This window comes from Macrobrachium rosenbergii, chromosome 42 (genome assembly GCF_040412425.1).
Source record: "Macrobrachium rosenbergii isolate ZJJX-2024 chromosome 42, ASM4041242v1, whole genome shotgun sequence".
NCBI classification, from domain to species: Eukaryota; Metazoa; Arthropoda; class Malacostraca; order Decapoda; family Palaemonidae; genus Macrobrachium; species Macrobrachium rosenbergii.
The window spans coordinates 38,646,322-38,672,267 of NC_089782.1; the positions used below are offsets into that span (position 1 = coordinate 38,646,322).

Here is a 25,946-nt window from a genome sequence, read left to right on the forward strand (position 1 = left end):
ATATCGACACCTCTAACGACACAACGCTTCCTGGATTCCCTTCGTTTTCTCCACATGGCCGCACCACCTTAAAGCATTCATATCTACTACCATTCTACCATGCTACTTATGTTCATATCAGTTTTTCATATCTACTACCAGTTTTCCCATTCCGTCGTATATCTAAACATCTCAAAGGTTTTCTTTCATTCTCATCCATCGCAAAAACTTCTGTATTATAGCTTATCTGCTTAAGGAGGTCCCTCCCATGAACAAAATTTCTTTATGCGAGTCTCGAATGATAATAAAATATGTACCACTTCCTCATCGTTACTAAAGCGATTGTTATTATCGGTAATACCACAAGAAATGAGAGCTAAAAGGGGTAATCTTATACATCAAGTGTTGTTTTCGTAAATATTTGAAGAAAAATATTAACTCGTGTTTGATAAATGCAGAAAATACACAGAGGCATTAAATGCACAGACAGTTTTATAACCTCTTCACTGTTTTTCTAAGTTTTCATTTAAGGTCAATGACACTGCTACCTTCAGGTATGCACTTAATGCAGCTGTCAACACAGTAAATCTGATCACTGGATGCAAATTCCAGAGATGTATGCTAGTATTGCACCAGCCCCGGTTTTTTGGACATACCCCTAGGTTAGGTTGGGATAGATAGAACCTGTCCATCAAATTTGGGTGTGGGAAACATAATGAGATTATTTTCAAGAAAATTCTATGGTCAGTTTTTAAGATATGGAGTCCCCCTTTTTTCAGGGAAGGTCCCGTACTCGGTTACATCTCGGGAAAATGGTTTCTGGATATTATATGAACGCTTAACAAAATTTCCCCATCTGTTGCATTTCATCTCTACGACAAGTTACAAACTTAATAATTCTTAAGTTATTTTTGTTCATTCTGAAATTATTTTTGTTAATGACTAAATCATTTTCGTTTACTTCGAAATTAATTTTTTTATTATTTCTAAATGATTTCTGTTCATTTCTAAATTATTTTAGCTAATTTTGAAATTATTTTTGCTGATTTTGAAATTATTTTTGCTAACTTTTAAAATATTTTTGCTTTCAGATGGAATGAATTATAACTTCAACGTCGTGCATGCGTTCGTTATGTTTCAGAAATGGTGATATTTTGCATTTCATATTTCTCTCTCTCTCTCTCTCTCTCTCTCTCCATCGAAGACACTCCTCTCCCGCATTCCCGCCTCCCCCCCCCCCTCCACCACCAACCCGACAGCCTCTGAAGGGAACTCATTCCTCTTCCATCTTAGTCGGTGTATCTGTCAATATATTTCAAGGGTCTTATCTCGCAGCCCTTTCCGTGATCTGCGACGCCTTCAGAAAAGAGCGAGGCTTCTGCAGAGCTGCGTTGGATACAGCGTTGCCGTATTCCTCTCGCCCTCTTCATCATCTTATTATCTTCTCTCCGTTCTGGTTTTTATCTGCGTTGGTTAGGCAGTAGCACGCGAATTTCTTTTCTCGAATTGGTGTACTTTCCCTCTCTCTCACATAAACACACACACACACAGAGCACACTCAACACTGCAATCATATCTTTCTCACTCTCTCTCACATACACACAAACACACACACACACACGCACACTCATACACTCTAATCATCTCTCTCTCTCTCTCTCTCTCTCTCTCTCTCTCTCTCTCTCTCTCTCTCTCTCTCACACTCATACACTCCAATCATCTCTCTCTCTCTCTCTCTCTCTCTCTCTCTCTCATACACACGCACGCAGGCACACTCATACACTCCAATCATATCTTTCTTTCTCTCTCTCTCTCTCTCTCTCTCTCTCTCTCTCTCTCTCACACACACACACACACACATACACACGCACACTTCCATCATATATCTTTTCTTCCTCATGCACACATCATCCAATCTCATCCTCTTTCAGCAACTAAAAATTCTGCCACGTTTACGTTAGCATGAAATCAAGCATAAAATCTATTCAACTTGCATTTTTACGCATTCTCAAAGGATATTGTTTATCAAAAAAATATATCGATGACGATATATCGATGTTTCAAGCCAGTACATAGCGCAAGTCGATGTAGTATGCATATTTACATGTTTTTTTCCAAGAAAATCCGCCAGCCCTGAAACTGAGCGAACTGCTCTTCCCCAGGAATATTTTCTCCATTTTTTTGTAGTCTTGATATAATTCATTTGCCAATGAAGTACGTAAAAACCGACACAGGAAGAGACAACATACATGCGTATATACACATACATACACACACACACAAACACAATATATACACAATATATATATATATATATATATATATATATATATATATATATATATATATATATATATATATATAAAATGTGTGAGCTTCTGTATAAAACAGAAAACTAACACAACAAACTATTAAAAATATTATACTGGGTGACTAAATGTATGCCTCATGTATTTATGAATATTCAGCAGTGTTAAGATGCGTGTTATCCATAACACCTGCTGGTTGTCTGGCTACCAAAACAAACCCCCTACCCCCATGGCTGCCCAAACAACCCCCCTAAACCCCCCCTCCCCCTCACCCTGACTCCAAACTTTAAGATATCGTATCAAATGAAAAAGTCATCCAGCATTCAAAAGAACGAAGAGGAGGCGGGTCAGATTCTACTACCGAAAACTCTATATTGCACAGTCAGCTAAAATGTGTCCTGCTATAAAGAGGAAGAGTTGATGCAGAAGACAAAAAAGCAATGTCCGATATGAAAGTACAGGCTTACCTCTCCAAATATACAACAAAGATATGCTTACTGCAGTATATTTTTTTCGACATTCACCAGAACACGACGCTGGTCCCGGTTCAGAGAGAGAGAGAGAGAGAGAGAGAGAGAGAGAGAGAGAGAGAGAGAGAGAGAGAGAGAGAGAGAGTAGAATGGAATATAGAATTTACGCTAAAGGCCAAGCACTGGTACCTATGAGGTCATTCAGCCGCTGAAATGGAAATTGAGAGTAGAAAGGCTTGAAAGGTGTAACAGGAGGAAAACCTCTCAGTTGCACAATGAAACAACTGTTAGGAGAGGGTGGATAGCAAGATGGAAGAGAGAGAATATGAATGGAGGTACAGTAAAAGGAATGAAAGGGGTTGAAGCTAGGGGCCAAAGGGGCGCTGCAAAGTGCCTTAAGTAATGCCTACAGTGCACAGCGTGAGGTGCACTGACGGCACTACCCCCCTACGGGAAAGAGAGAGAGAGAGAGAGAGAGAGAGAGAGAGAGAGAGAGAGAGAGAGAATATTTACTCACGCGAGCCTGCCGATAGTATTTTGGATAACTAATTCAGTAACTTTTTTTTATCGAGCTCTATCAATCCTTACAAATTGATCGGGGCGCGGGGGGGCGGGGAGAAATACACTTTTAGACATTTCCGGATTTGCGCGAGTTAATTATGCAAATGTAAGCAACCATCAGAGATTAAACAGCAACTCATTAACAGGCTGCTCGTAGAAGATCTCGTTTAAATCATACAACACATTAGAAATTATCGCACGGCCCTGTACTTCGTTTTTCACAGCAATGCTTATTTCTTCACTTCCTCACAGCTGTAGAAGCATTCGACATGAGGGCTGTATAATAATAATAATAATAATAATAATAATAATAATAATAATAATAATAATAATAATAATAATAATAATAATAATAATAATAAAATTATTATAGAATTTGGTAAGCTGATAATCGGGATTTGATTTGTGATTCCTATAATCATAAAAAATAAATATGCCAGCGTTTGTTGCAAAGCAATGGCCATGCAAATCAGAGGTACTTCAAAGTCTGACAGATTGACAATTGGTTCTTATAATTCTTCGCTTAACTTTATAATTCCATATCGTCTATTTCATGCAGGCTACTGTTTTACAAACGAATATGCATTTTTACCTGCGTAAGGGTTATGAATCAAAATAATAAAAAGAGCGAAAAGAGACTTACGAGAGGAGTCTTAGTCCATTCAGAAGAAAACAGAATAAACAAATGGATATAAAATTGCGCAAAGGACTATACTCGAGAAACAGTGAAATCGTTAATGTTGTTTTAGAAGTATTTTATATTAGTATATATGTATATATATATATATATATATATATATATATATATATATATATATATATATATATATATATATATATATATATATATATATATATACTGAATATAAAATACTTCTAAAACAAACACAAAAAATTAAGAATAGATAAATATGAAGAGCATATACATCACAAGCAATCCTCAATTTGGAATAAGGAGTCTAACGTGATTTGATAATCCAAGCTTTAATAAGTCTCAAACCCTAACCTCCATTTACAGGCGTCACATGTAAAAGAAAGGAGTTTCTAATTCCATTCCGGGGTCCCCCTCGCCCCACCTTTTCTCTTTTTTTTTTTTTTTTTTTTAATCAGGAAGTTTTTTCCTATTTGCATCAAAGTTACTCCCAGATTCCATTTCCTTCACATCCTTCTTTTCAAGATCTCCCCCCGCAAAAAACAACATTTCTTTATAGGTGGAAAGAGTATCGTTCTTTCCAACATGATACGCTGCTCTATGAGCGAAAGACGTACTGGCGAAAGCCCAGCTTAATGTAACAACAAACATGGTTTTGACAGGAGAAATGCTGAAGACTGCCTAAAGGCAGCGGTTGCGTGTGCGTCCATGAATCCTTTTCATCGTCTTGGGGTCTGTTAGATGTCGAAACAAACTTCCAAGACTAAAAAAAAAAAAAAAAAAAAAAACACACACAGAAATAACAAACGCACCGATTTTCTCGTTTCTGACGTCGGTCAAAATTGTCTACAATATTATCGCCATCATTACTTTCAATACTTACTGAGACTACGATCAAATGCAACAAAAAGAGACAACTTTAAGTAGTATCAACAATTATTTTCACCTTTACCACAGTTAGCACGAAACTGGTGTGTTACTGTAGCGTCACAAAAGTAATAATACAAGCAGAAACCACCGGTAAAACATTCTCCCGAATGCAAAGTAAAGTCCCAAGGCTCCTGAGCCCCTGAAAGAAGCTTACGGGACAGGGAGGGACTAAGAAACACTTACAACGTAGCTCCCGAAACGCATAAAATACAGAAACACATTTCCCCCCGAAAGCTGCTGTGGCGAAAGTATAAAGCATCTGAACAAAAAATGAGCGTATTAAGTTAAAATGCTTAAAACTACGACAGAGAGAGAGAGAGAGAGAGAGAGAGAGAGAGAGAGAGAGAGAGAGAGAGAGAGAGAGAGAGAGAGTGAGGTAAATTTCTATCTTTAAAGGTAATGGAATAATCGAAACAAAATGTCGCATTACCTACGCATGCATTATGGAAGAGGTTTGTTTTCTCTTTCTCATTGGAAGTGTCTTATTTGTATAACACATTTGCCAAGACATGTCCTAAAACTACGACAAAGTTAGGAGGGAGAGGCAAATTTCTTTCCTTAAAGATAATGGAGTGATCGAAACAAAATGTTCCATTACCTGTTTATGTATTATGAAAGTGTTTTGTTTAGATTTTCTTTACTGAACGTGCCTTACTTGTATCATAAATCTACCTACACATGTTCTAAAACTACGACAGAAACAAGAAACAGACAAATTTCTATTGTTAAAAATATGGACTGGCTGAAACAAAATGTTCATTACCTGATAATGTCTTACGTGTATGATACATTTGCCAAGACGCGTTCTAAAACTACGAAAGGATATAACAAAATGTTCACTACCTACCGACGCAAGACGAAAATGTTTTGTTTCTATTTTCTTTATGGGACGTGTCTTACCTGTGTAAAAACATTTGCCTAAACTTGTCCTAAAACTAGGACAAAAACAGGTGTGGCAAACCTTCTACCTTTAAAGATATTCATTACCTACCGACGTATTACAAAAGCGTTTTGTTTTTATTTTCTTACCGAATGTGTCTTACCTGTATAATAAATTTACCTAGACATATTCTAAAACTCCGAAGGAAAGACGTGTGGCAAACCTTCTATCTTGAAAGATATTCATTACTTACCGACGCATCGTGAAAGTGTTTTGTTTTCATTTTCTTTATTGGACGTGTCTTACCTGTACAATACATTAGCCTAAGACAAGTCACAAAACTACGACAGATAATGAAATGGTTGAAACAAAATCTTCATTATCTACTGACGAACTACGAAAATGTTCTGCCATATTTTTGTTATTGGACGCATCTTACCTGTATAATACATTTGCTTAGACAAGTCATAAAACCACGACAGATAAAATATAAACTACGTTTATATTTTCGTTATTGGACGTGTCTCACCTGTATAATACATTTGCCTAGACATGGAAGGACAATTCAGCTGTCGGCTGTTGGAGAAGTCGATATTGGTACGCAATGGCCGATGATACATCTGCTGCGTCGGGCGGAAGTTGTTGACCATTCGCGCCTTCGGCGACTTTTTCGTCCCCTGGTGGAGCTTCCGCAGAGCGTGGAGCTGGAACGGGGAGGAGAGGGAAAATCGTCGTGTAAACTGGAGTTTCTTCAATGGAGTTAATACTAAAATACTAAAATAAAAGGAAAGGTTGTCATATAAAATGAAGTTCCTGAAGTGGAGGTGCAACTAAAAGGAATAATCAACATATGAACTGGAGTTCCTTCAAAGGAGTTGATATTCAAATAAAAGGGAAAATAACCATATAAAATGTAATTCCTTAAATGGACCTGATACTAAAATAAAAGGAAAAGTTATCATATAAAAGGGTGTTCCTTAAGTACCTGAAACTAAAATCAACTGAAAACTCAACATATAAACCGGAGTTCCTTCAACGGAGCTGATACTTAAATAGATCTGATACTAAAATGAAAAAATGATAATCTGGGCTGGAGTTCATTCATTTGACCTGGCACGGAATGAAAAGAGAAAATCGCGATAAAACCTGGAGTTAATTAAGGGGAAATATATGGAAAAATTATCACAAACTGGGGTTTATTAAGTGGAACAAAGAAGGACAATGAGAAGGATCAGATAAACTGGAGATCAGCAGAGCTGACACGAAAAGAAAACAACTAATCGTCTTAAAAAATGAATTGATTAAGTGAAGCTGACACAAAAAAAAAAACAAACAAAAAAATTGTTCGATTATTAAAAATTAAGTTCATCAAGCGAAGCTGACACGTATTTCTTTTTTTTTTATTACTACCCTATGCTATTCTCCTTTCATTTTAACATATTTCTATCTATTTATTAATTTATTTTTTTCTTTTTAATAAGTGAGAGATCATCTTTCTGTATTTCCCTTTGACTTCTCTTACTTCTTAACGAGCACAACATTTGGAAACTTGAATTTGGCCCCTATAGGCTTGTTCCATATGAACAGGGTTCATCTGAATAATAATAATAATAATAATAATAATAATAATAATAATAATAATAATAATAATAATAACGACTCCAGCTTCCAGTTTCACTGCAAAATATACACTTTCATTGACTAATACTAGATGAGGACCTCAACCCCCAATTCACACAAATAAAGGAGTGCTTCTAAACTGGTAGGTCCTATCCTTGGCATTCTGTTGGTAAATTCCATGTAAATTCTTTCTGTAAGTCAGTCGGTTACTTCCAACTTTTCCTTAGCCAATTCTGCCAACACCTTCTTAATCATCCACGTTTTTCCCAACCAGGTACAATAACTCCAATTTACGTCTTGGCCTCCTCCATTGCATGAATGAAAAGATAACTGACAAAAGATAATTTTAAAGATGCAGGGTTCGAATCACTGAAATTTACATTCTGTTCGCCCATTTTTCTCAGTTGATAAGCTAACAGAGGAGTCACTCATTTTTTTAAGAATTATGTTTTGTCCGTAAAACCTAATACATACAACAACTGAATGCGTGTAGAATTTCACTGACTATTTAGTCTCCCCAATAACGATATACGGAAAGATGCAATCACGCACGTCAACGGACTTGGTTTGTATAGATTTTCACATTTTATACAAACACGCATCATTTATTCGGTGCATTTACAAGTGCACAAACGCACCAACATACGTTTGCACTACCCCATTTAAGGACAAAAATACAAGCACAGTCATAGAATACACGAGCAAAGTGTTTTTAAAATTAGCGCTCATTAATTCAGGAGCACAGAATCGCACGTCAGACATACAAAACGTTTTATACAAAAATGTGGACATGGATATTTCACTGACGGTGAAAAAGTGTCATTAAACCTCTTTATGAACACAGACGAAGGTTTTTTTTTCTCTAATTTTCAATAACTTTCTTACGAAGGTTTTATTTGCTGATAAGATAATCAGAAATTTCATGGAGGCATAGAAAAACTGAAATTTTGGCAAAAATTTTGGCAAACTTCTCGGTCTGTCAGTCAATACCCACCACAGGGCATGACTTCATACCTTAAAATAATAGTGACCTTGACCCTGACCTCACTCAATACACTGACTTCACTAGTGGCGTAAGCATGACAGATTTGAAGCTTCTCTCTCGTATAGTTCAAAAGTTCTTAGCAAGATTAAATTCCTATTTGACCTCCGACCTTTAAGTACGATCTTGCCTGATCCTCAGATCAACTACATGAAATATTATATCTTCATTACTCATAAATCAGATAAATGCAGTTTGTAGCCTTTATCTTCACTGGGCACTAAAAAAATATTCTAACCTTCGCGAACGGACAGACACAGAGACAACCAGACGGATCATTTATTAAAGGAACCTGGACAGTAAACAGGGCACATAATAAAAAGCTGCCTTAGTTGCACAAGCAGTTAGTAGGAATTCTCTTTTAATCTCAGGCTCATCGTCGTATATTTCTAGAAAATAGTTGCAGTCAGTTTAGAGGATTTCAGCTTTGCATTCATTAAAGCAATTACGAGCGTTATACTTAATGAGCACGAATCATCCTCCATTCCCTCCGCTCAAAACTTGAAGCTCTACATCTGCAACTAAAAAAAAAAAACTGCTAAATAAACACTTAACACTTGAGTCTCAAATCACGGAGCTTACACATCTTTTTCCCAAAACATTCAACTGTTATTATCTCCATTCACTCCTCGGCGAAACAATGAACCTGTGCCCAAAAGTTCTACAGACACATACACATACACACACACACACACACACACACACACCTTTTCGCGAAGAGGGAAAATGGGAACAATGAATGAAATAGCGCAGTACAAAATCCCCAAATCCCTGAGAACTGCTGCGTGGTGAGATGTCAATATTTCGGACTCATCCGGAGATTCTCCGCAAACAGAAATGCTGAAATGAGTCGCGAATAAAAAGCTACGGACAAGAGTGTTTAGGCTTTTTTTTTTTTCTTGCAACCGTTTCGTGCCTGTTATGAAAAAGGACACGCAAAAAATAAAAAAAAAAACTCTTGAATGCACAGTGCTGCCCTAAGAGCGAGAACAAAACAGAAATGTAACGGAGTTCCGTTGGTATGTAAGAGGCTCTACCTGCCATATCTGATACGCGTAATGATATTTTCCTTTCTTTATGGAGACGTGTTAAATCGACCAACTGCCAGTAGATGGCAGTCTTAGCTGCGGTTCATCCTAAATTAAAGGAATGGCGGTAATATCCACTTCCTCGAAACTTAATGGCCAAGAATGCTGAATGTGACCTTATCAAGTTGCGGTTAAATGTTCCAACGAAAGAATCGACAAATTAATGATGAGCTGCGGATCGACGACGAAGATTGGTTTAGATCAAACCAGCTATAGCCCCGTACGAGTTCTTGCCCCAGGGTGTGAAAAGAATAGTAGGACTCTTGTGGACCTCCAGACTCAGCCCAACCAACAGAAACAATCGGTAATAAAGATCAAATAAAGTAGAACTGATGTGCGAGAATAATGCTCAACTACCAAGACATAGTTTCACAAACACTAACCTTTTCAATATTATTTCTATATACCTGTCTCCGCATTTCTGACCCAATCAATTCTTCTTAAGTATCATATACCACGCACAGAGTTTATTACAACATCTTCAACCATTTTTTTTATTTGCATTTAGTATCCGTACCTCACTTCCACAAAGGAGAGTTGGCTCAACAATCCATCCAAATATTTCCACCTTGGGTTCCACAAACAACTTGAATCTCTTCTCTACCTTTGTAGACATCTTGCTAACTGTCTTGCTTCACTTTTTATATATATATATATATATATATATATATATATATATATATATATATATATATATATATATATATATATATATATATATATATATATATACATATTTACACATACACACACACACATATATATGAACTTGTATGAGCATGCACATGAATGTGTGTATGTCTATTATACACCTGCCAGTATGGTAAGCACTTTTCTATTTATCATTTTGAATAAAAGGGCTTAGACCCATTATACGCAACCCATAGTACAAAAGTGCCGCAAAAAAGCAAAATGAAAAAACAAGAGCTCACAACGAATGAATGTGCTTGGTAGCGGAGGAGAAAACAAAATGAAAATATTTTATTTTTAACCGGAGAGCTTGAAAAAAAAAAAAAAAAAAAAAAAAACAGGCCTCGAAACCTAGAGACTAAACGAGGCCTTTTATCCACAAACGCACAAGAAAAATGGCTATTTATTCTTACTGGAGGAGAGAGAGAGAGAGAGAGAGAGAGAGAGAGAGAGAGAGAGAGAGAGAGAGTTTATGAAAACTTGAGGGAAGGGAGAGAGAGAGACAGAGAAAGAGAGAGTTTATGAAAACTTGCTGAGGGAAGAGAGAGAGAGAGAGAGAGAGAGAGAGAGAGAGAGAGAGAGAGAGAGAGAGAGAGAGAGAGAGAGAGAGAGATTTCTGAAAACTTGAGGGAGGGGAGAGAGAGAGATAGAGAAAGAGAGAGTTTATGAAAACTTGAGGGAAAAGAGAGAGAGAGAGAGAGAGAGAGAGAGAGAGAGAGAGAGAGAGAGAGAGAGAGAGAGAAAACTATTTCTGAAAACTTGAGGAGAGAGAGAGAGAGAGAGAGAGAGAGAGAGAGAGAGAGAGAGAGAGAGAGAGATTTTGAAAACTGGAAGAAAGGAAAAAAAAAATGGGTAACCCTCAACCCTCCGGACAGATGAGTAGCAAACGAAGAGCATAACACGCAGCCTCGTTTGTAGGATGGAACAAACAATGAATCTCTTATCCTTCAAAGGGAATCCTAAAGGACGCCTGGGATGTACGGAGCTCGCCATTACAATCAAAGAGGTCGTGCGGCTTCGCTCTGCTGGAAACAAAATGTTTGCCTCCACGCAAACCAGCATGTACAATTTACACTGGAAGAAAGGTTTGATGACGATGATAATGATGAGGATACATCTTGTTATTATTATTATTATTATTATTATTATTATTATTATTATTATTATTATTATTATCATGACAGTGATAATTCTAATTAAATTTCGGTTGTTATTACTATCATGATCATTACTGAAGATATGAATATACGTCTGGTTATCATTACTATATTCGACAGAGATGGTCCTAATGGAACTTTAGTTATTATTATTATTATTATTATTATTATTATTATTATTATTATTATTATTATTATTATTATTATTATTATTATTATTACTGAAGATATATTAACACCCCTTCTTTGTGATGATCCTAATGAAACATCTCTTGCTAATATTATCATTAATATTACTGAGGACAAACAAGACCCTTTGCTGATGTATAAAGTCTTGGACTATTGTTTTAAACAATTAAAACTCTTATGCTTCATGAGGTTATGAGGACTACTGTCCCCTCCGTCATAATCTAGATTATGAAACAGACTTTGTGACGTTGCTTGTTTACACGAAGAGACAAATTTTTTAAAAACGTGTTTCCATTATTTAGCTTATCCGACCTGGCTTCAGGACAATGCTCTCAAAAAAAAAAACACGAAACATATACTCGTATTATTCACACAGTGAATAAAGAGAGGAAACTATATTTATAAAAATTATATATATAAATCACAGTAAATCATGTCACTAAAATATAAAGGGATAAACAGCATACAATTACATTTGACTCCATCATCACTACCCCTAAATCCCTTCGTAAAAACCATATTTGAAAATAAAAGAAAAGTACGAACCAAGGGTCTGAGTTGTCAATTGCAATAATTGCAGTTTGGATTGCGTGGGGGAGACCAGATACGCGCATCGGAGAGCACAAACGAGCCATTCATATAAGTAAGAGAAATAATGCAATGTTTTCTGTTACTGATCCTACAGTGTTAGGAATCTGACCACAGAATGAATCATAAGGAAAGTAAATTGGCATACAGTGCCGCAGGCGCAAGGTAGTACTGAGGATCCTTTATAATATTAACTCATACAAACGGCTTCTGAAGGCGAATTCTCGTGAGAAATTGAAGTCTTCAGATTCGTAAGAGATGGAAATAATTCAGAATTATTTCCTAGAATTTACAGAATAACCCACTGGCAGAATATCCACAAAACACCAGCATTGGCAAAATAATTAGGAGAGCAAGCAGGATTGATGTAAAGAATCTGTCTTTACAAAATTGCAGTCATCTTAGAGATTAAGGCATTAAGTGTATTTCTGACAATATATCAAAGTTTATAAACTAGGAAAGGGTCTTATATTATCTCCATCTCAAAAAACGTGACTGTTCTTCTTCGTTATTATTGTTATTATTATTATTATTATTATTATTTCTTGATTGAGAAATACTGTTTATATATAAATTATTATTCTTACATAAACCTTTATTATTGACCATAGTGTTGTACAGACTAACGTTGGACACTAGTACTGCAGCAGTGAAACTGAAGTTCTGATAATGGGCCACTTTGTCACTGCATTGCAGAAACAATGCCCCTCCCTAAAAAACAACAAAAACGATATATTCCGGGCAGGGTAATCGCTTATTTGATTGTTTTAGAAATCTTTCAATACTACCCAAGCGTTCAATAAACGTTAAAAATTTCCAAATATAGGCAGAGCAATTATAAACCGCACAAATATCCAAAACCATTTGTTCTCTTCATGAAAACATAGCAACGACTGACCAAAAACATTGCCTGCACTCGAATTTTACATTCTCAATTGAACTGAACATAGAATTTAGGCCAAAGGCCAAGCACTGGGACCTATGAGGTCATTCAGCACTAAAACAGAAATTGACAGTAAAGGGTTTGAAAGGTGTAAGAGGAGGAAAACCTGGCAGTTGCACTATGCATCAATTGTTAGGAGAGGGTTAAGGAAAGTAAGATGGAAGAAAGAGAATATGAAAGTAAGTACAGTAAAAGGAACAAAAGGGGCCTGCAGCTAAGGGCCGAAGGCTCGCTGCAAAGAACCTTAAGTAATGCCTACAGTGCACCGCATGAGGCGCACTGACGGCACTACTACCCCTACGGAGTTACAGCCTGAAGCATCGTGGGAACCTGTTAACGACACGAACTCCCCGTTAAAACTCGATAGCACAGACTTTTATCAAAACTCTTCAGAGTATCAATGTATAACCAATCACTAAACAAAGAAAGTCTACTATCACTCTGCACCCCTTTCGAAGACAGCCCCAACACAGAAAACCACACAGCAGTCAGCAGTGGAAAAGAGCAAAGGCGACGCCGCCCAGCCAATGCCATTCCGAGAAAAACAATGATCTTCAGTAGTTAAAGTGAAGCCAAGCGAGTTTTCCCAAAGCTCTCTGGGGGACCGTTAGCTGGAACTTGAGGAGCCAGGTAAGGGCTTGGCTTTACGTTAGAGTGAATGCGAAAGTCACGTACAGAGCCTCCGGAGACCTTTCTTTACAAAAATATAATTTTGTAACAAATGGGCAGAGATGGAAAATGGCTACAACGATACGGCCAAGAGAATCTCTGGATACTTTTCTTTACAAAAATATAATTTTGTAACAAATGGGCAGAGATGGCAAATGGCTACAACGATACGGCCAACAGAACCTCTGGATACTTTTCTATAAAAATATTAGTTTATGACAAATGGGCAGAGATGGAAAATGACTACAACGATACGGCCAACAGAACTTCTGGATACTTTTTATATAAGAAAATATAACTTTATAACAAATTTTCAGAGATGGAAAATTACTACAATAATGCAGTCAAATAGAACCTCTGGGTACTTTTCTATAAAAAATAACTTTATAACAAATGTACACAGATGGGAAATTATTGCATTAATACGGCCATCTTGGTATGTTTAACAAATGTAACTTTATACCAAGTGCCCAGGGATAAAAAAGGATTGCATTATTACGGCCATCATGGTATGGTTAAAATAATGTAACTTTTATAACAAGTGCCAAAGATGCAAAAAATCATTACATTAACACGACCATCAACCATGTTTAAAAACAAGATCTATTTGGCACGACCTTTCCCAGTCAGGCAAGGATTCTGGCCTGTGAATTATCGTCACACATACAAGCACTGAAAATAATTTACAACAATAACACGAGCAGCAGTGAGCTGTGATGAACTTTGGGTATTAAATCGGTAATTGCAATCATTTCTGTACAATTCCCATTATATTTACGCATCGGCGCACTGTGGCCTTCTTTCTTTTTCAAGCTCATTGGCAACGAAATAAATGTCAGGAGCTAAAATACAGAGGCGTAATTAATTTCTTACGTTCACTGCACCTGCTGGTTAAAAATTAAATTCGCAGCACTGCAAAAGTCTGGTGAAACTTTCACGTATGCCAAGGTGAATGAAAGTGCGCGCAATATACCGACGTTCTGCGTGAGATAGTATTTCTTATTTAAGCTGTTAGGACTATCTGACGAAGAGAATTTTCTAGCAATCATCTGCTGATTCCACTCTCAGATATAAGTTGGTCAATAAAGAGCAGATATGAAGTGAGTGACAGATCTGGCTGTGAAAGTCATCAGTATCATCTTATATTTATAATTCAATAAATGCATCAATTACCCACATTTATAACCTCACTAAAGAAAATTATGTATTTCAATTAAAAACTGATATTCGCAATGACGCACGTAGCAGAAAATGCTTTATAAGCAAAGAGGTCTTAAATCTTATATAAGGTCGCTCGTAACAGAAGCCACCTTGTAATTAACGAGAGAATTAAGATTTTATGGTACTCTTAATGCTCTATTAAATTCCCCTCTAAGACGGAAATTGCAACAAGGAATTTGGGTAAAATTACCAGTAATTGACTATGAGATTAAAACGTAAACACACAATGGTAGATGTTCATTCATAGATGAATTCTGCTTCGTAAAGCAAGTATTCTGAAACATTCAAGCATTAAGAAGACATGATATATAGGCGAAACTTCGTAGAGCTAAAATGATGTATTTGTTCATTCTTATACCAGCGAAAGGAATTATATAAAAAACTATTGTTTGCAATTTGCAAAAAAAATATGCTTTCCTTTTGTGAGAAAACCAAAAAAATAAATAAAATCTCATTTCTTAAGTAAATTATTGAAATGTACAGGAAAATCATTTACCCGTGAGTAACCAAAATCAAAAAATTTACTTGGAAAAAAATTTAAATGCTTACACGCGATATCCAACACCACAGAAAGGAAAGTCAATGATAAATAAATAAACAAATTGACAGATAAACAAAAAAATAAAAAAAAATATGTAAATCTCACATCGGGATCGACCCCAGGACCTCTTACTTGGAAAAATATCTATATTATTACAAGCGATGTCCAACGCCACAAAAGGGAAAATCAATGGCAAATAAATAAACAAATTAACGGATAAACAAAAAATAAAAATAAAAATGTAAACATCACACCGGGAGGACCTCTCAGGTGAGAGACCACCAGGGGCGCCTCCACTCCATCCCGACAGAGCTCACCTGCTGTTTAGTGATGTAGATGGGCTTATTAATCACTATCCATGTCACCGTTTCGTGACAGGGCGGCTGCGTCAGCGAGCCCTCGTAAGTCATGTAATTCTTGGTGGAGGGAAGGAGCCCGTGTATGCTCAAGTGTTCCACCGGCGTCCAACTTCCTGAGTATCGGATCTTCTCCATGGCGTCCGTCAGGAGTCGGAGTTCTGGATTGCCCTGGTTGGCTACCTGAAGGGGGGGAGGGAGAATATGGTAATGTGAGATGATGTAGCACAGTGGCTCTTAACCAGGGGTGCTCGCATCCCTAGGGGGTGCGAGGATGCTTATGAATAATTAAAGCAAAATATATTTTTATATAGCTTGTTATTTTTTCAGCAAAAATAAAAAAAAAAATAAAATAAAATAAAATAATAATAATAATAATAATAATAATAATAATAATAATAATAATTATTATTATTATTATTATTATTATTATTATTATTATTATTAATTTAACTTTTTTATTTCAGCAATTGTAGCAGAAGCTGTGAGATTAAAAAAATAAAATGGTTTCTGTAAGGCCACAGAGATTCTCTGTGTAAAAATTATTACCACATAATAAAGGGAAAAGGCAGAAAAATGGCAAAACACCAGTGTGGGACCGTACAGATTCTAACTAGAAAGACAGGCATATGAGGGTATGTACTGTCTTGCTGCTGCAATGTAAAATTCGGAAAATGGTAAAACACCCGTGCTATAAAGGAGACTAGTTGGGTGGAACAACTAAGGCTTGTGTAGAATCCTCACTAAAAACACAGGATATTTAGTTTATTCTTAAGGACATAAATATTAAATAAATCTTTAGATGGCTTGGGTACTTCAATGCAAATTCTTACTGGAAAAAGAAGGGATGTTCAGATTTTATTTCTAAGGACGAGATTATTATAAATCAAGCCTCTGAGCTTGTGAAGAACCGTACAGGTTCCCATTAGGGAAAAACTATGGTACGTTTACTGAATGGACAGGGGAATGACTAGAGTTTGCTTTTAAATCAAGCGGCCAAAAGGAGAATGATGATCTACAGAACTGGACGAGATGTCAAACAACAATCAATTCACTGTGCTGTGGAAAATGATGAGGCCATTAAGGAATTCCTTATATTTAGAGAGGAGTTAGATCATCATATATTTTAGTTTGCTGGTCATCAGGCAATGACAAAATTTCTAGCAGAGCAGTTGAAAGAATATTAAAGGCTACGAAGAGCAAACCTCATGGATAAAGCATGAAAACAACGTTTGCTCAAAAATATTAATTATTTGTTGTAGAGGAAACTATCTGGAGAACATGATATAAATTCAGTAAAGGTTTAAATAAAAGGTTGATCCAAAACAGCGCCCAGAGTGATCTTTTAACTAAAATAAATTAAGCTAAGAAACAAGATATATATATATATATATATATATATATATATATATATATATATATATATATATATATGTATATGTGTATAACTGGTTATGTTGTCGTTTCTAGAAAACTTCAATTTAAGGAGGAACAGGATAGCCAGAAGATTGTAAAATTGCAGACATTATTATTCTGTTAATTTCTAAGGAATAATAATGTCTGTAATTTTACCACGTCTTCTGGCTATCCTGTTCCTCCTTATATATATATATATATATATATATATATATATATATATATATATATATATATATATATATATATATATATATATATATATATATATATGTAAGACAAACTCTATCAGCAAAAAATAAATAATTATACATAACATTATGCTTACATAAATAACTGCGTTCTATACAAAACGAACACAAAATTTTACGCCAATACGGAGCAATCGCAAATCCAAAACTCAATTACTGAAAGTTTCCTAAATCTCTTTTCAAAATATTTCTGGCGAACTGCCGCCAAAAAAAAAAAAAAAAAAAGAATCAGAGCTGACGACGTGTGGACCCGAACAATCCTCGTCCCTCGACATCCCCATCAAATATCTAATTACCAAAAACGCTAATTGTATATTACAGCTCAGAGTAACTGGAGTGTTAAATAATCATGGTAGAAGAGAACGTTAATTTAGTCTTTAATTAATAACATAATTAATTTTCGATGTTTTTTTTCCGGGCCATACCTTTCATGGGGATACACCGGGAATATTTTGAGGGTGATTCGAATGCCAAGACACGGGGTCGTATTCCGCTGATTGTCATGGAGGGATTAAGTTTCAAATGACGACAAATATTTTTTTTTTTTTCTTAATGAAGCACAATCTGAGAAATGCTAAGATGATTGTTAGTTATCTGTATAAAGTCAGAGTTGTAATTATCTTATTATCTGGCTCCTAAGTTGGAAAACCATTATACCTAGAGTGTTTTTTTATGTAATCTCAAAGTCCTGCCGAAATGACCAAGTTGCCTAAAGGTAAGTCAAGTGTAGTAAGGTGTTCAGTGGAATAGCAGGCCCGGTGTAAACCTCTGGACTGGGCTTGCCAAACCAACTGGGACAATTGCGTACGCTAAAGTTTTGTATGTGATGTGTTCATTGAAAAGTCAAAACAAGTAAAAAATGCACCGAAGTTTCTTCGGCGCAATCGAGTTTCCTGTTCATCATCAAGGCCACCGAAAATAGGTGTATCTTTCAGTGGTCTCGGTATAATACTGCATGAGCCGCCGCCCATGAAACTTTAACCACAGCCCGGTGGTGGCCTGACCTACAGTATATCGTTGCCAGACGCACGATTATGGCTAACTTTAACCTTAAATAAAATAAAAACTACTGAGGCTAGAGTGCTGCAATTTGGTATGCTTGATGACTGGAGGGTAGATGATCAACATACAAATTTGCAGCCCTCTAGCCTCAGTAGTTTTTTAGATTTGAAGACGGACAGAAAAGTGCAGACGGACAGATATAGCAGCCACAATAGTTTTCGTTTCAGAAAACTAAAACCGTGAATCTTTAACCCCTGTAAAAAGCTCAAGACTGCCATCTGGAATTCTTATTTAAATTTTTCTAGATCTAATTCACTTTTTAACGCTGAATTTCAGAAAATGTAATTCGGAATTTTTCTAGATCTAACTATTTTTCCCGCTGAGAATTACACAGTATATGATTCGTACACCTCGCGACAAGATTCTTTTGTCAAGTTTTTACCTTATCTGAGCTTTCTTCAATCATATAAACAAAATGAAAGCTACGTTTTTCGGCAGTTCTAAAGATGGCCGTACCTGAAATATCAATTAATTATTTTATTCCGCCTTAAAATTTCATACACTGAAGTTTTCTGCTTGAATTATTATACACGCTTTGCTTGTCTACTAATAAGAGCAAAATGCCTTGTCGAATGGTTCCTTTCCAGGTATGTCCTCGGTATAAATAAAATGCAGAACCACTAAACATTCTTTTTGATGACATTTGTGAAATAAAAGATGTCACGCTAGCTAAAATTAGAAATAGAAATTGTAACTAGAAAATGTTCATATATACATATATATATTATATATGGAGAGAATGTTGAATATTTTTTCCTTATTCCTCAGAAGCTTACCTGAAGAGAAAGTGAAGAAGTATAGACTGATTCAAAGTCTCGATAAGAAGACAGTATCTGCGAACAATGCCATTAACTTCAATAGAAATTGAATAAGAAAGAAAATATGCTATATAATAATATATATACATATATGTGTGTGTGTGTGTGTGTGTGTGTGTGTGTGGTAATGTTGTATGACCTGATGGATGGAATGACTATTTGAAAATGTCAGTCAATAAAGTTAGCAGTGTCAACCTTCCCTCCTAAATCAACCTGCCGAAATATTTTTCATCCATCTTATAAATAAGCACTAGAGACTAGATAATAATAACAATCATAAAAAAAATAATAATAACAACAACAATAATAATAACAATAATAATAATGATAATAATAATAATCATCATCACGCTTTCTTGCGGCGAAAGGCCTTTGAAAACAAGGCGAAGAATTACGAGAGGGGTTAAATGGACGTCCCGGGAAGAAGGAGCATCCGGGAGGCTCGTATCGACTCCCGTGGGAAATTGTTATAGTCTGATAATTGATCAATACATCGTCCCCGGGCGGCCGGGAGTGATCGCCGGGAATATTTTTTCCGATATTCCGTCCGTTTTATAAATCTTCCGGACACCCCTTTATGCATGGCCTTGTTCTGGCCACGTGATGTAAACAGATTTCCGATCGCTAATAGACTGCCGAGGAATGAGAGAGAGAGAGAGAGAGAGAGAGAGAGAGAGAGAGAGAGAGAGAGAGAGAGAGAGAGAGAGAGAGAAGGAAAAGGCGGTATTCTTGTGTATTGCCTTTCCATTTGGAAGGGAATCAATAGAAAAATAATTTGCGTAATAATTCAAGCTGTTTCCCATAAACAGTTCATGCAGGTCACCCATTCCCGTGAGTTGCTCTTCTCTCTCTCTCTCTCTCTCTCTCTCTCTCTCTCTCTCTCTCTCTCTCTCTCTCTCTCTCTCTCTCTCTCTCATATAGCTTTCTTATAAGATTGTTTGGAAATCTGCATACTTTATATATATATATATATATATATATATATATATATATATATATATATATATATATATATATATATATATATATATATATATATATATGTATATAAATATATATATATATATATATATATATATAATATACATATATAAATATATATGTATATAGATATACTATATATATATATAAATAAAAGGCTTGATACCATGCATATATTTTATATAACTTCATCTCCTTCTAATATATAGATTTCTTGAAAAAATGATTAACTGATGATGAATGATTTGTCATTTTATCTTCTCTCTCTCTCTCTTTCAAACTGTTTCCTATCAAGAAAGATGGCTTGATAACTCCCTTTCACTCTATTCCTCTTAAGTATAAGAAACATGAAATTATGTAAAAAAATGCATTTAATAGCATTTAGAAACCAAGAGTTGTCCTCACCAAATCAAGCGTTCGTGAACAAAACTAAAAGAGTTAAAATACATTGCAAGAAATTCCCTAAAATACCCATTTATCTCTTCAGTTCTTTTTAGCATCGACGTTAAAACTATAACAAAAAATAAAAACTATGATACAAAATTATATATAAAACATTAAGCAAAAAAAGTATATAGACCCCTCCTTTTTTAACAGAGCACCGCAAGAGTCATCTACGTCATAACCATAATACATGATTCTTGCTGGCGCTCTGTTGAAAAAGGAGTTTTATTATAGTTTTAACGTCGATGATGAAAAGAACTGAACATAAACGAGTTTTTTATTATTTTTATGTTTTATATATAATTTTGTATTACAATTTTAACTTTTATTATGGTTTTAAACGTCGATGATGAAAAGAAATGAACAGATAAATGGGTATTTTGTATTATAATTTTAACTTTTATTATAGTTTTAACGTCGATGATGAAAAGAAATGAACAGATAAACGGGTATTTTGTATTATAATTTTAATTCTTATTATAGTTTTAACGTCGATGATGACAAGAACTGAACAGATAAACGGGTATTTATATACGTACACAAAGCAAAGAAATAAACAGACCACTCCTTTTTCAATTTGGTAAAAAAAGAAAGAGCACCGCAAGAAACCATCTAAAACAACTCGGAGCAAGGCCCCTAAATTATAAAGAAAAGCTGAGGGCCTCTGGAAGTCGACGGACCAAGTACCTTTTCCAAACACTCTCCTTGGGGGAATATAGAAAACTTCCGGAACAGAACTACGCAACTAACAGTAAACAATAGCTTCAAGTTTCTCCAAGTTTGGCGGAGATAAAAATTTCGGAATATATATTAGAAGACCTCCAGTGCTGTCTTCTTCTTCTTCTTCTTCTTCTTCTTCTTCTTCTTCTTCTTCTTCTTCTTTGTGAGTCAAGTCACTCTGATTCTACCGAATATTTCGCCGATTCTGAAGCGCTGAGATACCAGTGTGTAATTAGTCCGTTATTTAGTTATCTATTTATTTTTTCATTTATTGTTTATTTCACATTTATCTATAACAACTAAGTAATTAAGACAGTGAACGAGTGTCGAAGCACTATAAACAAGCAACTGCACATAATACAATGCGTTTGAAAACATATGTACGTTACGTTTGAGAGAGAGAGAGAGAGAGAGAGAGAGAGAGAGAGAGAGAGAGAGAGAGAGAGAGAGATTCTTACATAATAAAGAAAGCAATATCATACTCTGCGTTGTTGGGTACGACTAGAGTCTTAGAATTTTGTGTCAGCTTCTCAGAGACCCAAGATTCGGCACAGTACATATCAGAATCCAAGTTATGTTTTTTTAAATAATCTTAGCACATAGTCAAATTCCTCGTTACAAAATGTTTTTCTTCTCCGTGAGAAATATCTCCTTTCTAACCCCGTGGTCTCCAGATATCGCTCTCGTCTAAATATACCCGAGAGATCTTCAAAAAAATGCGTGAACGAACAAGCAGCAGGGGTCTACTGAACTTACCGCGTATTACAAGAGTACCGTCCAGGGGGATTAACTTGGCGTAATCTCTGCACCACAGCAGACGACAGAATGAATACGTGAATACGGTATATTTAGGACATAAACTTATAGAGCAACGCCATCTGCATGATTTCTTCATAGAATTACACTAATATAATAAGGGAATTACTTTCTTGTATGATGTTCACTCAACTTTTGTTTTCCTGGGAGAGCCAAGTAACAACAACATTACGAGCAGAGAGAGAGAGAGAGAGAGAGAGAGCGTATAAAGTGTTATTTGGTAATGGCATTAGTTTGATAGTGCTTTATAAGCACAGAAAGTGAAAAGCAAATATCAATTAGACTATGGTGATGAGGGTAAATGTGGAAACTGTCTGCACAGGGGTCTAATGCCTAATCCTTCATTACTGTAAAAAGATGAACGTGGTAATTACTGAATAATTAGCTCTCTTCTCTTAACCATCCCCTGTTACGGGAAACGCCTATTTAGTGAAAACATCTTTTATTCACAATATCCCCATTATTTTGTGGGTGGGGTGGGGCCACCAGAAGGGCACAGCCCTCTGGTTTCTCAGCAAGTCTTCAGGGATGAAGTTGCTAGCAACACGGCCTTTTTTTTTTTTTTTTTTTTTTTTTGGACCCAAGTATGATATGCAAGTCCCTATTATCTGCTGGGTTGGGTTGTGGGCGGTAGGCCAGGAGCAAACTACGGACCTAGCTAACGTTAGCAAATTCAATACTCTTTCCTAATCTAGGTTAATGTCATTTCTACTGGTTTCTACTATTCTATTCCTATCATGTTTGGAATATAGCTGGAGAAATAAGTCTTGCAATATCACATACAATATTGAACACATCAGCTAATGGTAACATGCAAAATTTGAAAATTCAGTATACAATACGAAGTTAAAAATATAATTAGCGCACTTGTTGAAAGCTATGTGAACTTTTTATAGCAAATTCTAACCTTTAAAATATTCGACCACGAAAAACTTCTGCGCGTTTAGCTAACTTTCCGAAGCGCTGTAGCCTTTCCAGTGCAGGAAATTCTAATCAGTGCATTCAAAAACTCAAAAGGTAGCCTGAATTATGACGACAGGGGGACGAGGGTAGGACAGGCGATATTCAGCAACAAAGAATCTGCATCAACACAACATAAATTATCTGCCAAATTCGACAATTTAGAATATGATTCCCTTTACCTTTCACACCATATCTCGTTCTATAATCACGTTGCTTATTTAGCTAAATATTATACTGTGTATAGGTATATACATAATGTATATATGTATGTATGTATATGCATATGTGTGTATATATATATATATATATATAAATTATACATATATATACATATAATACATATATATATGTACTGTACATATATATATACTGTATATTATATATATATATATATATATATATATATATATATATATATATATATATATATATATATATATATATATATATATATATATATAGTTCAGAATGACGTCAATCATGATATTTTCCAAGGATCTACTGTACAAAGGAGAGCAAGAAAAATCAGAATCCTCAGGTTTCTCTGACGTCAAATGCATTAATTAGCAACACTGTCAAATTAACCCAGTTTAAAAAACATACATACATACATATATAATTTTCATTACTACGTACACCCACGTCTATTCTGCAAAGCCATATTATTACAGAACCTAAAACGGAATGTGAAATCGCACGACTTTTCTACATTCAGAAACCAAAGCTCTTTGCGCCCTGCATCCCAGCTTGAAATATTAATTCTGTTCATGGAACTAATAAATAAAGAGGGTAGAAGGATAGATAAATATATATTTCCTCTTCCATTCGATGTAAATGGATCAAAACTCGACCCCAGGAAGTGACCCCCCCGTAAAAATAACAATACTTCTACATTTCGAGTCTCCTGAAAACAATTTCTCTGCAGCCGAAGAGAAGCGAAAATGCTCGTCTTTCGCCAGAGCGAAAAGAAGAGAACTGATATCCTCTAACCTTTTAAAGTAACGATGTAGCCGGTCAACCTTTAAAAGGAACGGTAATGTACATCCTCTGCCTTTGCAAGAAAATAAAATATGCAGAAGAAAAAGCTGGCGTTTTGTGCAGCGCGGGAGATATCACCAGAGGAACAGTGTCTCTCGTTCTAACATTTCTGCTCTCTTGGAAATTCTGGGATTCGTTAAGCCCCAAAATCTCACTTGCAGTAGATCAGTGGGACACGAGCGCACAGCGAGTTGAATATGTCATTCATTTCCTTCAGTTTTGCAAAAATTTTTTATACCGCGATGCTGAATAATGGCTGGATATAAGTATTTCTTGAATGACACTTTTTTTCTGACGTCAACCAGTCTTCGAGTTCGGTCGGGCACAATATCCTGTAGTTAGCTTCGGATGATGAATAATTAACTTCTCTGTGCAATGTTTTTCTTTCTTTTTAGTAAATCTAAATACAAACATGTCATCCTACGCCAAAGGAAACCATCATCCCGCTCTATCGGATATTGCGAAAGCTTACAGTAATTCCAGTGCAATTTATTTGCATTAAAAAGAAAACTTGACAATCACTGAAAAACTTACAAAATTATTTGGCAAAAGCAGTCTAACAACACTAAAGGCATCGATATCAAACAAATAAGAATTCAAATGTCATTCAAAGTTACATTTACCCGAGAGCAATATAAGCAGGATAAATAATCTGGAAGAAAATATTCCGAAAAAAACTGAACGTAGAGCGGACACAATCAACCACAACAAACTTTAATCTGTTGAGACAAAATCAAAACACTGCTTCTAACTTCCCATTCGAATTTAACTGGGATTTCTTTACCCAATTAATATATCAGGACGACCTATAAAAAAGGGAAGGTACGCCTCGTTTTTTGACATGGAACGCGAAGGAGGGCCTCCCTAAAAACCCGGCTGCCCCAATCAAGGGCTAAAAAGAAAGTAGCAGCAGCGAGCCTAAATGGTTCTATGAATGAATGATACATTCCGACTGAAAGAAAAACAAGTGAATACTTGAAAACCTAACCTTTCAGCAACAGAATCACACACACACACACACACAGAAAAGAGATGCTGGGAAAAAAAAGGTTAAGCGAAAGAGATCAACTCTTAAGAGCCAGAGACTTCCCTCCGTCAATCTACGCCGAATTTATTTCAGGCATTTACTTCTGACGTTTCCAGAGAGAGAGAGAGAGAGAGAGAGAGAGAGAGAGAGAGAGAGAGAGAGAGAGAGAGAGAGAATAAAGTATTGCAAACATCAGAGAGAGAGAGAGAGAGATCAAGTGTTGCAAACATCAGTTTCTCTTCTGGCCCCCCAAAAATGCAGAAACTGCCAATCCCTCTCTCCGACGTACATTTTTCACGTCGGCCAAATAATATTTTTGCGTTTTCAGTTGTTATACGAGAGAAATAAAACCTCTGCTTTTCCCAAGAGGCGGGACTTGAAGTTGTTTACGGAGTCGACGGAGTCAAATTAACATTTTCAGAAAACCCTTCAGGGATCACACAAGCACACACACACACACACGCCTATATATATATATATATATATATATATATATATATATATATATATATATATATATATATA

The 25,946-nt window shown here is 35.8% G+C and overlaps 1 protein-coding gene across 4 annotated transcripts in view; it reads right to left on the minus strand.

Annotated features, from left to right (window-relative positions):
* LOC136828285 (carbonic anhydrase-related protein 10-like) overlaps positions 1–25,946 on the minus strand; it is a 455,301-nt gene that overhangs the window by 98,693 nt on the left and 330,662 nt on the right. For all 4 annotated transcript variants that reach the window (XM_067086160.1, XM_067086159.1, XM_067086162.1 and 1 more), the window contains 2 exons: positions 15,847–16,068; positions 6,311–6,485 (listed from right to left, as the gene is read on the minus strand). In XM_067086160.1, the coding sequence (XP_066942261.1) occupies positions 6,311–6,485; positions 15,847–16,068 (397 nt within the window). The remainder of the gene's footprint in view (positions 1–6,310; positions 6,486–15,846; positions 16,069–25,946) is intronic.